Below are 13,036 nucleotides of genomic sequence, written 5' to 3' on the forward strand. Positions count from 1 at the left end.
CATACTGTTCGGAATGCCTGCTCGTGGTTCCCAAACGTTCACTTTCACAGCGCTGTGATTGTGAAAAAATATTAGTTTGTTCAACTATGCGCCCAACAAACGCCTCACCAAAGAACAAGTTGAAAAAATCCAACCGTGACGAACCTGCATTTACACCTGGAGCCGTGCAACCTGACCGCCACTCCTCAGTGAAAGGGTGAATGATGGGAGTAAAATTACTCCCATCTTCCCAGTTCCACATGACACCACCGTCTCCAGCCACGTCACCATCGTCCCCTTCGTCAGGGTGGGGAGGTGAGGGTGGTGGGGGAGGTGAGGGTGGTGGGGGAGGTTGGGGAGGTGGAGAGCAGCGCCTCTCATCACTCGCACTTCTCTTCCCTCTCCCTTTTCCTTTACCCTTTCCCTTCCCTTTCTTTCCTTTCCCCACATCCTGGGGCTGTGGGGAGGAAGTTTGGGAATATTCAGGGGCGAAAGAAGTGCTGGGGAGTGACTCAACCTCCTCTCCCCTAGGCCTACGAGCACCACGTGCTCGTGCTGCCTCCCTCACACCACTTGCCCCTTCACCCCGCACTACCCCCACACCACTCTCACTTTCACCCCGCGCTGCCGCCACAACACTTTCCCTTTCTCCCAGCAATCCCACCACACCACTTGCCACTTCCCCAGACAAAGTACTTTCACCATACCTTATGTGTCGTCTCGCCCCACCTTCTGATCCTCGTGGTGATATTCTCTCTTTTCCCAACCACGTGGCGATATCACGTCCTAGGCCTCCATCATCCTCATCGTCCTCATCCTCATCAGATTCGGGATGGAGAGATAGCTGTGCACATGGTTGGGGAGCAGGCTGGCCTTCCCTTGCCTTACGGTATGTCACATACTGCGTTTTTCGGGGCGAAGGGACCTCCTCATCACTGCTACTTATTTCTTCCTCTGGCTGGACGTAATCGCGATCCACCACATCATCATCGAGTGGAGAATCACTGTCTCCAGTGAAGGCTTCCAGGACGGATGCGATTTCCTCATCTGAGAGACCTTTCCGCGCCATGTCTGACCTGGGTCACTGCTAGCAGGTGAGTGACCGAGACAAGGGCGAGCGCGGGTCACGCGGGGTCTAGGACTCTGCCCGCCTGGCGGCAGGTAGGGGAGGCTTGGGTACCCGGGCGAAACGAAAATCTCGCGCGAATTTTGAAAATTGTGGAAATTATGAACCTTGCAATTGCAGGACGTTGAAGTACGTCCCCGGGATTAGCTGTGACAAAACGTGAGGACGTGGAAGTACGTCCCCGGGACGCCGCGGGTTTTAAGTGACTGAATGGAGCGGTGAGTGATTTGAGTATGGATATGCTTCTGGAAGCTGGTCTGGGGCAAGCGAGGGGGCAGAGATGACAGTATTTGTGTATGATGACAGTATTTGTGTATATCGTGTGCTTGGTGTTGTTTTGATGTTCCTTGGTGTGTGTGGATGTGCTGCCATGTAGTATAGTGGGTGTTGTGGGTTTGTGGACGCTGCAGTGAGAATTTGGTTGCCTTTCATGTTTAGGTGATCCTTGAATTTAAGGACTTTGGTTTTCTGATGTAGGTGTTCTGTGAGTGTAGTAGCTGTGCAGCCTCGGCAAGTATTGGCAACTAGTGGTTCCGAAGAAAATGAGGTCTGGGACTTTGGATGAGTCTCATAATTAGATCACTAGTGGGCACCTGGGAATGAAGAGAACTCTAACCCAGGTGCAACAGAGGTTCCACTGGACAGGCATGTGTCAGGATTTTGAAGAGTGGTGGTGTTGGGCCTGGGATGTATGGTGTGCCAAGAAGAGACCCAAGAAACATGTTTGCACCCCCTTCCATTGGTGCCCTCACATCAAAAGAGTGCACCAATGGAAAGAGTCGCAGTGGACATTGCTAGACCTCTCCCACTCAAAGAGATGAAAGCGGAATATATGTGTTGCCATGGACTACTTCACAAATTGGCCAGAAGCCTATGCCATCCCCGATCATGAGGCCGTGACTGTTGCTCAGGTGTTGGTTGACCAGTTTTTCTGTCGTTTTGGGATGCCACAGGAGGTACATTCTGATCAGGTTGAAACTTCGAGTCTGCTGTGTCCTGTGAGTGCTGCAAGTTACTGGGGATCAAGAAGACTGTGGCCACAGTCAGATGGGATGTAGGAGAAATTCAACTGGACCCTGGGACAAGAACTGGCCAAGCACTGCATAGAGGGACAGGCAGAATGGGACCAGAAATTACCTGTGTTGCTGATGGCATATTTGTCTGTATTCCACGAGTCTACCGGCTACACCCCTGCAAAACTGATGATCGGCCATGGGTTGTTTTTGTTTTGTTTTAAGCTAGGAAGAAGGAACCAAAGGCCACGTGGTGATAAGCTGCCTACAAACACCTCCAGCTATGTGAAGCACCTTCAGGAAAGGCTGGCTGAAGTACATCATCAAGTGCAAGAGGCTCTTAAGTTTTCAGGCGAGATGAGTGCAAGTATGATGCCAAGGCAAGTGAGGTGAGCTTCAGGATGGTGACAAAGTTTGGTTAGACAATCCTCAGCTGGTTAAGGGACAGTCACCGAAGCTGCAGAGGTCATGGGATAGGCCTTACACTGTGTTGGACCACCTATCAGATGTAACGTACCAGATTTAGGGAGGCAAGAAGTCTCGCCCAAAGGTGGTACACATGAATCATCTGCAACACTACCATGGACCAGGACAATACAGCTGGGACGTCTCCAAGGAACTGTGCTCACCTGCAGCAGAGGATGTTGAGGAGAACCACAGAGCTGAAGTACAAGATGATGGTGACAGTTTCCCGAGAGAAGAAGTTAATTAGGAAGAGGACGAGGACATTCCAGGAGTGGACTGTGTGGAGAAGCAGGGACATCGTCAGAGGCAGCATAGGATAAGATTTTATAAGGTGAAGGATTATTTTGTGAATAAGTAAATGTTTAGTTTGGATTAAGGGTTAAGTGTGTACACATTGTGCAGTTTTGTGGGGACGACAAAGGTTTAGGGAGGGGGTAGTTTTGAGAAGCGGGATTTGCTAGTTAGGTAGTACTGGAAGGTTCTCAGTAATTCTCATATATCGGTTAAAAGCCAGAGTTGCCAGTTAGCCTGCTATTTGGAGAGCGGAGGTATTTTGTAAGTTGTAGATTAATTTTTATGCTCTTTTTCTCTATAATGTTTTATTTATGTGACTGTTAAATTATGGCTCAATTGGTAGAGAAGTGGCGTGCATTCCTACCAGACCAAGGTTCAAATCGCTGCTGGGGCAGGGAACAGTTTAAGTATTTGAAATTCATAAAATCAGACTTCACTGATCTACCAGAAGACCCACCAACATGTAAAAATACTCCTGCTAATACCAATACACCAGTCCTGTATGAGACAGCCCTAGCATGTATTAAGTATGGACGGTGGTTGTTAGCCCCGGAATGGTGACATGTAGACGTGTATGGTATGTAGGAGGACTACTGGGCCTTGGGAGCAGCTTGTGAAGTCTATGCCCAAAGTCTGACACACACAAAAAAAATTCAGTTTGCATGCAAAATAATTTACACTGTGTATGAAAACTCTGGTTATTTTGGGTGTCTCAGAGTTGGAAACTTGCTTCTCCGAGAATGCAGGCAATCATTCTAGTATACAGGAAACTTAAATAAAGATGAAGAAGGGACTAGAGTTGTTTTCATTTCAGTTTGAGTTTAGTTCAGTGTCTGTTCACTGTCAGTGCAGTTAGTGAGGACTCTATACTTCCGGTACTTTTGAAAATAGTGAATGTAGTTAGCAAGCATTAAGTGTAATTATTTGGAAAATACGGATAGCAAACTTGAGATGCTTGTTGTTGTTGTTGTGATATTCGTCCCAGATAAGACTGGGACACGGGCAAATAAGTGAGCCCGTCACAGGTGCGCTAGCATGCGCTGCTCATATTAGCGAGGAGGGGGGTGGCGACTGACCACCCGCAGCAGAAGTTCCATCGGCAAATGGGCAACAATGGCAGAGGCATCACGGACATCATCCCCAGATGGCACAAAAGCACCTCCCAAATGCGAGCGGAAGATGTCAGTGACAGGACACCTTAGCATATAATGAAGGAGGGGCTCCATCTCCCTCTCTAAGCAATGTTCACACAAGTCAGGTTCCACCCCAGTGATCTGCTTATAACATAAAAAGCCAAGCCGCAAGCGCCTGAGCCTCACAAGCAAAAAATTTGGCAGACCTGGGGGGGGCTGCAGCTGGGAGTATGATGTAGCAGCGGCATACCACGTGGCAGAACGGGAGCCCTCTGATACCACTAGCCTATGCTCTTCCAACGACAACTGCCAGATTGTAGCAGCGAAAGACTTGACAATCTGAGCCCGGCCTCTGCCGAGTGGGAACGTGACAGCAGGAAGGGAACACGCAGAGCGTGCAGCCTCATCCGCCAACTCGTTTCCGTGGATGCCAACATGCCCCGGAAGCCAGTGCAGGACAACAGATGCACCCCTGCAGACCAAGAGAGAGGCGAAGGTGTAAATCGCCGACAGCAAAAAGACATTATCCTTGAGGGAGAAGGAGTGGAGACCCATGATGGCAGAGAGCGAGTCCGAATTGACGACCACACGGCGATATTGATGGTGGTGTGCATGCCGCAAAGCCCCCAGTATAGCCGCCAGCTCTGCCTGGAACACAGAGGCCCCCTGTGAAAGCCGCCAAGACTCCACCGTGTCCCCAAAAATGAAGGCCGCCCCTGCAGCACCATCAGCCGCCACAGAACCATCGGTATAGTACACAGGCGATCCCAGAGATCCCAGAGCCGCAACCCGGCGGAGACCATCCTGATGGAGGAGGGCAGGGATGGTGCCACGGGGCTTGGCACGTGCTGGACAAATCAACTGGAATGGGGGAGGCTCCAATGGGGGCGGATACTCAAACCCCGCAAAAGGTGCATCAGGGACCTGGCAGATGGAGTCAGCAGCCCCCAGGTCATGCAACATAGCAACCGTTGCTCGAGCCCAGTCTCGTCGAGGGGCCGGGTCAGGAGGGTGTGACAAGAGCCGCAGGAGGAGAGCAGAGACAGGGAGAGTGGGTCTGCAGTGTACCAGCTGCAGAGTAGTTGCTGCAGCACGGAGCATAATTCTACCCCTCAAAGATGGGAAACTGCTCTCCAACCTCAGATTGACCACCCGGGTCCAAGGAGGCGCATGCAGAATGACCCGCAAAGCGTCATTCTGCACGACCTCAAGAGACTGAGAAACCCGCGGGGCAAGACCAGTCAAGCATATGGCACTGTAATCTACCAGCGACCTAATAGCGTGTGTGTAAAAAGTTCTGAGTACCATATAGGAGGCCCCCAAACTCTTCTTGGAGAGGGAGCGAAGGGCAGAGAGACGCGTGGACGCTCGCTCACGCAAATAGCGGACATGGCTCGCAAAGGTGAGGTTACTATCGTACCACACCCCAAGATACTTGTGGACGGCCACGAAGGACAGCTGGTGACCCCCCAGCACGAGTGGAAAATGTGGGGGAAGGAGGCCAAAAGGCAAACACTTTGACTTGGCCAAGTTGATTTTGAGGCCAAGCTCTGAGCATTTGCCATACAACCTGGCCAGAGCCTCGTTCGCCTGGGCAAAGCAGTCCCTCCTGGTAAAGACTAGGGCCAGATCATCAGCACAAGATAAGAGGGTGACCCCACGACCGAAGTCTACATCAAGGAGCCCCTCCACCAGAACGTTAAAAAGGAGAGGGCTCAACACACTCCCCTGAGGAGTACCATTCTGGTAGTCATAAAAGGGGGAGAGACGCCCCTGAAATCGGACTCCTGTTGAGCGACCACAAAAGAAGTCACTAACCCATGACAAAAGCTTACCGCCCACCCCCCGAGCCGCCAGAGCCTGCAAGATGACCGCAGGGCTTGCCAGCTCGAAGGCCTTCTCGAGGTCGAGGAAGACTGCCATCCCCACACCACCCCGAAGCTCCCCAAGGAACGATGCAAGGCAGTGAGAAGCACTCCTGCCAGGATGATAAGCAAAGATCCTTGGGTGAAGCGGACCCAGTCTCCATGCAAGACGCGCCTGCACAACTCGCTCAGCCGTCTTGGCAATACAGCTAAGGAGGGAAATGGGGCGCATGGCACCGGGAGCATTCGGCTTCGGGATGGGGTGAATAACAGCAGCTTTCCACAAACTCGGGAGACGCCCTTCAGACCACGAGAGGTTGAGCAGACCAAGAAGCCGCTCCATACCACAATCTCCCGCGTGTGATAGGATGGAGTATGTCAGCCCATCAAGGCCTGGAGCAGTGTCCGCCCTGCGCCGCAAAGCTGCCAGCAGCTCTCTACTGGTGATGGGGCAATCGGCTGGGTCAGACTGACCACACGCCGCCTGGACAGCCGCAGCACGAGAGTCAGACAATTGCTCTTGAACACCCAAGACTGATCGCAGGAGATTGGAGGAGGCGGAGCGGTCATCAAAGTGCTGAGCCAGGCAGTCGGCCTCTGCAACAGGGTCGGGATGCGAAGGCGGACGGGAGTGACGTGGACCAGAGACGGACCTGATTCTCCTCCACATCTCACGAAGTGTGGAGTGAGAATCAAATGTGCGACACCATACAATCCACGCCTCCTCCCTAAGGCGGCGCTTCTCCGCAAGGACATGACGAGACACGGCAAATAAGCACCGGCGGCACGGCGAAGTGCGGCGCCGCCGGTACTGTCTGCGTGCTGCATTAAGCCTGCGGTTCAGCTCTTTGACCCTATCGCAGTAGAACCAACCATCCCGGTAGCACCTTGCAAAGCGCTTCCGCAAAGGGATGACAATAGAAGCAGCCTGCCGAAAGACGGCGGCAACCTGATCTGCACAACTCTCTAGGTCCAACGCCAGGGGAGAGGAGGAGAAGGCGAGAGTGAGGGCCTTATCAAAGGCTTCCCAATCCACCCTGCCCACATCCCACCGTAGCGGAGGCGGCTCGAAGAGAGGGAGGGGAGGCAATGGCAGGTCCACCACAATGGCAAAGTGATCGCTCATAAGGTAGGGATGGAGCAACCACACAGTGGAGCCTGCTAGAGGAGCCGAGAGGAAGGCCAGGTCCAGCCAACCCCCACGGACATGTGTGGGTTCGTTGACATCATTCAGCAGGGATACACCGCCCACCTCCTCCAGAGTGATGGAAATGTGCCGACCTGCCTCGTTGGAGGGGAGAGGCGAGGACAACAGAGCATGGTGTGCGTTGAAATCGCCCCCAATGTATACCGGCCCCCCGGCAGCCTGGGAGAACAAGTCCCCCAGCTCCAGGGCTGCCCGAGAACTACGGTACACATTGTACACAGTAAGGGGCGACCCCGCCAAGTGAAGCACCACTCCCTGGACCTCCACACCATCTCCACAGAAGGGAGGGGGTACACAGCTAGTGGAGGCAATGTGGTCACGGACCAGTATGGCACAGCCCCTGGACACACCACGCTCACGAGGGAGGAGATGGGCGGTATAACCCGCCAAACGAAAGGAGGAGCCCTCAGACAGAAGGGTTTCCTGCAGCAGAATAAGATGCGGGTGATCTCTGACAGCCACCTCTTGAAGGAGGGGTAGCTTGCTCATTGCCCCAACACAGTTCCACTGGAGGAGGCGAAGGGAGACGACATCCCCGCATCTGGAGACAGACTGAGGCGGGGATCGCTCGACCCCCGAGTCAAAGGAGGAGTTGATGGAACCACCTGAGGGGCAGACGGGAGTCGGGGAGTGGCAGTAGTCTGGGCACGATGGGGCCGAGCCCTGACCCCAGCCCTGGACGCCTTCTGTGCAGTCGTCCATGTGGGCGAGCCCGACTTCCGAGGGGCGCGAGGAGGCTTGCCCGAGACAGGAGCAGGGGTCCCTCGCCGCTTGCCGACGCTCCACTCCAGCCACCTGTCGATCACAGTCACCAAGGGGCCTGACCCCAGCTGAACCCCCAAAGCCCAAGTCACGGCACTCGTGATGGCCTCCGCTATCTGAGTCCCAAGGTGACGCAGCTCATCCTTGGTAAATAGCGGTTCCTCTGGAGTAGACGCCCGAGACACTGGAGCTGTCACAGGAGCCGCCCTGGAAGGAGGAGGTGAGGGCACCCAAGCCACCGGGGTCGCTGGATGGTGAACCTCTGCCACCACACTGGCTGTCCTCAAAGCAGGTGTCAAGGGGGAAAAGGCCGACTCGCTCAGAACCGGTAGGCCTGGCTCCTGAGAGCGGCGCTGCTGACCCCAAACAAAAGTGCCCAGGGGAGCGGGTGTCGCTATCGATGCCTGTTGCTGCTGCACCCAAGAGACTTGCCCCTCCCTGCCCTGAGTCACCCTCTTCACCCCCGCAGGGCAGCTGGGATGCCAGGCATGGTGAGCGCCTGCACAGTTGGGACAACGGGTGGCGACCGGCTCCTTCGCCTTGAACCTCGCAAGGCACTGCTCAGTTTCGTGGGAGCCGCTGCACATCCCACACACCACAGGTCTGTTGCAGCTCGCACGGTGGTGGCCGAACCTCTGGCAGCGGAAGCAACGCAGCGGCTCCGGAGTGTAAGGGCGCAGCCAGTACACACCCCAGTTCCCCAGATCTAGGGAGGGAACAAGAGGGCCCCAGAGGGTTACGCACACCTGCAGCGTCTCCTCCCGAGTCCTCTGGTGCTGACACCTGGTCACCTCCTCTACCAAGTCATGTTGGAGCAGGATGTCCACAGGCATACGGCGAGGGTATCCCATCACCATGGCCTTGGTGACCTGTCCGCCCCGTGTTAGCTCTACCACCTTCACGACAGCTGCCTCGTCCTCTGCCACCGCCTTGAGTTGCAGGTATGCCTCCTCTGTTGCTGGAATCAATACACAGCTTTCGTCCCTCCCAAAGCGATTGGTCACAGCTAGACCCGGCAGCTGCCTCTCCAGGGCCGCAACTGCGTCGTAGCTGGTGGTGTAGCCCGGCTGCAGAGGAACCCTGAATGCGGGGAAGGAGGAGTGGGGAGGAGGGGGAGCTGCCACCGACACAGAAGGGCGAGGTGCAGGTGGAGGCCTTTTTGTAGCAGGCGCTGAAAAACCCTGGGCTGCAGGCTTGGTAACGGATGAACGCCTAGCCCTGCGAGTTACAAGGGTAAACCCCTCAGCACTCTCAGAGGCATCAGCATCAACGGCGGGATTGGCAGCAGTAGCAGTGGTGGCAGAAGGAGCAGTGGTGGGGGCTGGAGACAGAGGAGCAGGCAGAATCACGTCCATCCCCTCATGGCGACGGACGACCTTCCTGGGTGCAGCAGAGGAGCCAGAGACAGGACTCCCTGGACAAGCCCAATCGCCAGCAGACACAGTCGAGCTGTCTCCTGATCCATGCTACACCCTCTTCTTTCCAGAAGTTAAGCACTTCTTGCCCTTGTCAGTAGGTGGGTAGGTGACCGATAGTGAGTCACATCGAATTGTGGCAGCTCCTGGATGGGTGACCGCAGCCATACCCTCACCCAACGCCCCAGGAACCGTCCCAACCCTATCTCCAGCAGTGAGGACTCTAGCAGAAGGATCAGGTATCGGGATCCTCGATGGCAGAGGATTCCTCGAAGACCCTGGGGGTCTAGACCTAGCCTTGCCTGCCATGACAGACAGGCAGAATCACTCACACAGGCATGCACACAAACACACAAACAAGCACACAGAAACACAGGAAGGAGCCTTCCTACTGTGGTGGAAACTGTCCCCCCCCCTAGCGGAGGGCGAGACAGCCCTTGCCACAGCCCCGAAGGTCTTGCCTACTCCTAGCCCTAACCAGAGTTTTGGCTCACCCCTGCAGCTTCCTATAACCACCCCGACTACGGGGCCTCCTTGTGTACCAGGCCTGCGCCTGGAAACCGCGGGGTTCGGCTTCGTACCACGTACCAGGGGAACACTAAGAGCCGAAAAGGAAATACAGTAAGAGGCAAAAAAAGAAACCACTGAAGGGCGAGTGCACACAAGCGTGCGCACCCCGGTACACAACAGCGGCTGGAGACCAAGGCGTGGTCAGGATGAAGGCGGTGAGCAATGACAACAACAACACCTCAAGCACTGGCGAGAGACAAAAAGGGCAGAGCAGTTCGATCGACGGCGAACCGGAGAGCTGTTACCCTTGTTGAAGCAAGACAGGAGCAGGAGATGTTGTCGGTGTGGAGGCAGGCAGCAAAGTGGCGACTTGAGATGCAAGTGTTTACTTACCACAGCTGAGCTGATCTTGCTGCATACTGAAAGGCTAACCTTATAGTAGGAATAACAACTCACTGGGCAACGTCCTTCCTATACTGAACTACTGTTGCTGGAGCTTACGGAAGTGTGGGACGGGGATATAACATTATTATGCCTCCACCCACCTATGGTGGAGGAGGTATTACGTGACTGGTCTGTGTGTGCATGCATGAGTGTGCATGAATGGGACTTTTTCTCCTGAACCCATCGAAGAATTTCCACCAAACTTTTGTCAGTGATGCAGTATGAGGAAATAACGAACTGTTTAGGTCAGCTAGGTCTAGGGGTCAAAGGTTATGGTATATGTAGTCAACTTAGTTTATCCTTGTAGGTGTGATATCTCCTGAACCCCTTCGAGTATTTCAACTAAACTGTTGTCAGTGATACAGTATGAAGGGACGATGAATTAGTTTAGCCGGCATGGTCAAAATTATTCAGCATAGTTTATCCTTGCGAGCGTGATACCTCCTGAACTCCTCAGTGGATTTTTATATGTAGGCCTATAAATATTCCATCATGAATTCAAGTTATTTAAAAGACTCGCATGACGACTGGCTACTCTATTGAAAGAGGGACATGCTGCACTCTCGGCAGTCAAGTTCTCTATCCAAATTTCGATGGGAGAGAAGCAAATGAGCGTCAGTTTCTCCAAATTTTGATCGGAAAGAAGTAAATGAGTGCCAATTTCTCCAAATTTCGATGGGAAAGAAGTAAATGACTGTCACTTTACAATCACGCTGAGCTGGGTTAAAGAATTCTCAGATTTTTACACATAAAACGGTCCTCTTGGCATTCTCTTCCATACTCTCCATATTTACAAAAATAACTATCAGCATTAGTTAGCGCGGTCAAGCAAGCGCCTGAATAATCAATACAGCAGCAAACTTCCACTTCCTTACTCTGCAGATACTCTGCATATTTGTCTCCCCCCAAGTACAAAAGATGCCTCCTGACGTGTTATAGAAGCTGAGATTAATAAAAGACGGTCAAAATAATATAACATTGATAATATAGGTGGATAAAAAATTAAATAACAGTATAGTATGCTCTTCTAAATATAATCAACCCGAATTTCCGGCCAACCTCAGGCCATCATCAATTACTATACTTGTCCTATATAGTCAGCACAGATATTGATTAAAAAAAAAAAAAAAAAAAAAAGGACTATTGAAACTAAAACTAAAGAAATGAAACTAAAAACAGCCCTCCTCCCTGTGTAAAAGCTCAAAAAGAAATGCCAACAACGACTCAGGAAAGACCCAAAGTAACCTACTCAAACCCCTGACTGAAGCAACACTTGTTTGTTCAAACACTAAACTCAAATCCCCCAAACTGAAGCAAACCAAAAGAACTTATAGGTTTTATTACTGCTCTGGAAGTTGCGACGTCGAAGATCGCCTGCATTTGTCTTACTTTATAGTATAGTATGCTTTATATTAATAATAAGAGGATACTAATTGATAAGCAGATATTGAGACAGATTAGTGTACACACAGAAGAAATGATACTTAGATCAATTAATAATATGTTGGGCTAAGTAAATAATTATGAATTGGTTAATAACATTGGTGAATATACAAAAACTATAAGATGGATTATGATTAGAAAAAAAAAAGTGATTTATGTCACAGTGATCAATAATAAGTACCGTACATTATTTACGAGCGAGCACGCGAAGCGAGCAAGCTATGTTTGCTCCAGTTAAGTTTGGAAATGAGTGGTCCAGCCTAACCCAGTCCGGCCTGATCCGACTGTCACGCTAAGCAGAAGCTGATATTTTATTCCTATGTGAAGTAGAGTTGAAATTCTTCTCTACCTGTGACACATTCATTCAGTAAATTACATTATGACACAGTCGCTCAGTAAATTATATTATGATATATTCATTCAGTAAATTATGATACCCAACTAGAAACTCACCCATAACGACATAGGAACCCCTTGGAATCTAGAGTTTTCCAAGGGAGTGTTTGGCTCTAATGGGTGAATGCCTCAATTACGAAATCAAATTTTAAAAGATTTTCCATCGTATCACTGCTTTTTGGTATAAACTTTAGCAAGTTAAGTATCGGAGATTCCGCCTATAATTTTACCTTTACGTTTTTCCTGTTTGGTTGTGAAATCACGTAGGGAAAACACCCCATTTAAGGCTTTAATAATCTCAACAGTAAACAAGATTTTATAGTTTCAGTTTCGTCGACACGAACAGCTTGGCAGCGGAAATTGCAGAATCGAGCATTGTACGAGTGATGAATGCTTCGGAGCCTTGCTTTAACTCGTCACATTCCGAGCTATTTCGCACCTCCGACACCCCCCAATCCCAAGCTATTTTTTTTTTTTTTTTTTGGTTAAAACCTCCGCTTTTGGTGAGAAACATCGAAAATTCATAGAGAAATCGCTCACCTGAGGTTTAAAATACTCGATACGGGTAGGAGTACCTCCTTACCTTACTGGGTTTTCTATCAGGCTGGCTCCAAAGAAAACGAGTTCTATGGGAGGGTAACTATTCCACACCACTCATAAACGGTATTTATTTATTTATTTGGTACGAATTTAAATGTAGTACGAGAGTATATTGATTTTCAAACAGTAATATAGGCATTATAAGCATTGTTTCACTCACTAACTCATCAACATACCTGACCTTTTTTCGTGACATTACCTGATCATCATTTCTGACTGTTTCAACCTCTAATGCTAAGTAACCTTTGTCCTCCACATTGTCATCGATTGGGGAATCACTTTGGCCCTGAATGTCTTTATTGGCCAGGTCACTGGTAACAGGTGAATTGCTGAGACAATGGCGTGTGGGGGGGGGGGAGGTTATGCGGTGTAAGGCATTATCCC

General features: G+C 51.2%; 1 protein-coding gene across 1 annotated transcript; it reads right to left on the bottom strand.

Moving 5' to 3' along the window:
- Positions 1 to 2,555: 2,555 nt before the first annotated feature.
- On the bottom strand, positions 2,556 to 7,571 carry LOC145418147 (uncharacterized). Its single transcript, XM_080286669.1, has 3 exons — positions 6,051 to 7,571; positions 3,954 to 5,738; positions 2,556 to 2,747 (listed from the first exon to the last, which is right to left on the bottom strand). The coding sequence occupies exons 1-3, from the start codon at positions 7,569 to 7,571 to the stop codon at positions 2,556 to 2,558; spliced, it is 3,498 nt and encodes a 1,165-aa protein (XP_080142795.1).
- Positions 7,572 to 13,036: the final 5,465 nt, after the last annotated feature.

The sequence above is a fragment of the Coenobita brevimanus genome, chromosome 112 (genome assembly GCF_032717465.1).
Source record: "Coenobita brevimanus isolate Jiangsu-jjx chromosome 112, ASM3271746v2, whole genome shotgun sequence".
NCBI classification, from domain to species: Eukaryota; Metazoa; Arthropoda; class Malacostraca; order Decapoda; family Coenobitidae; genus Coenobita; species Coenobita brevimanus.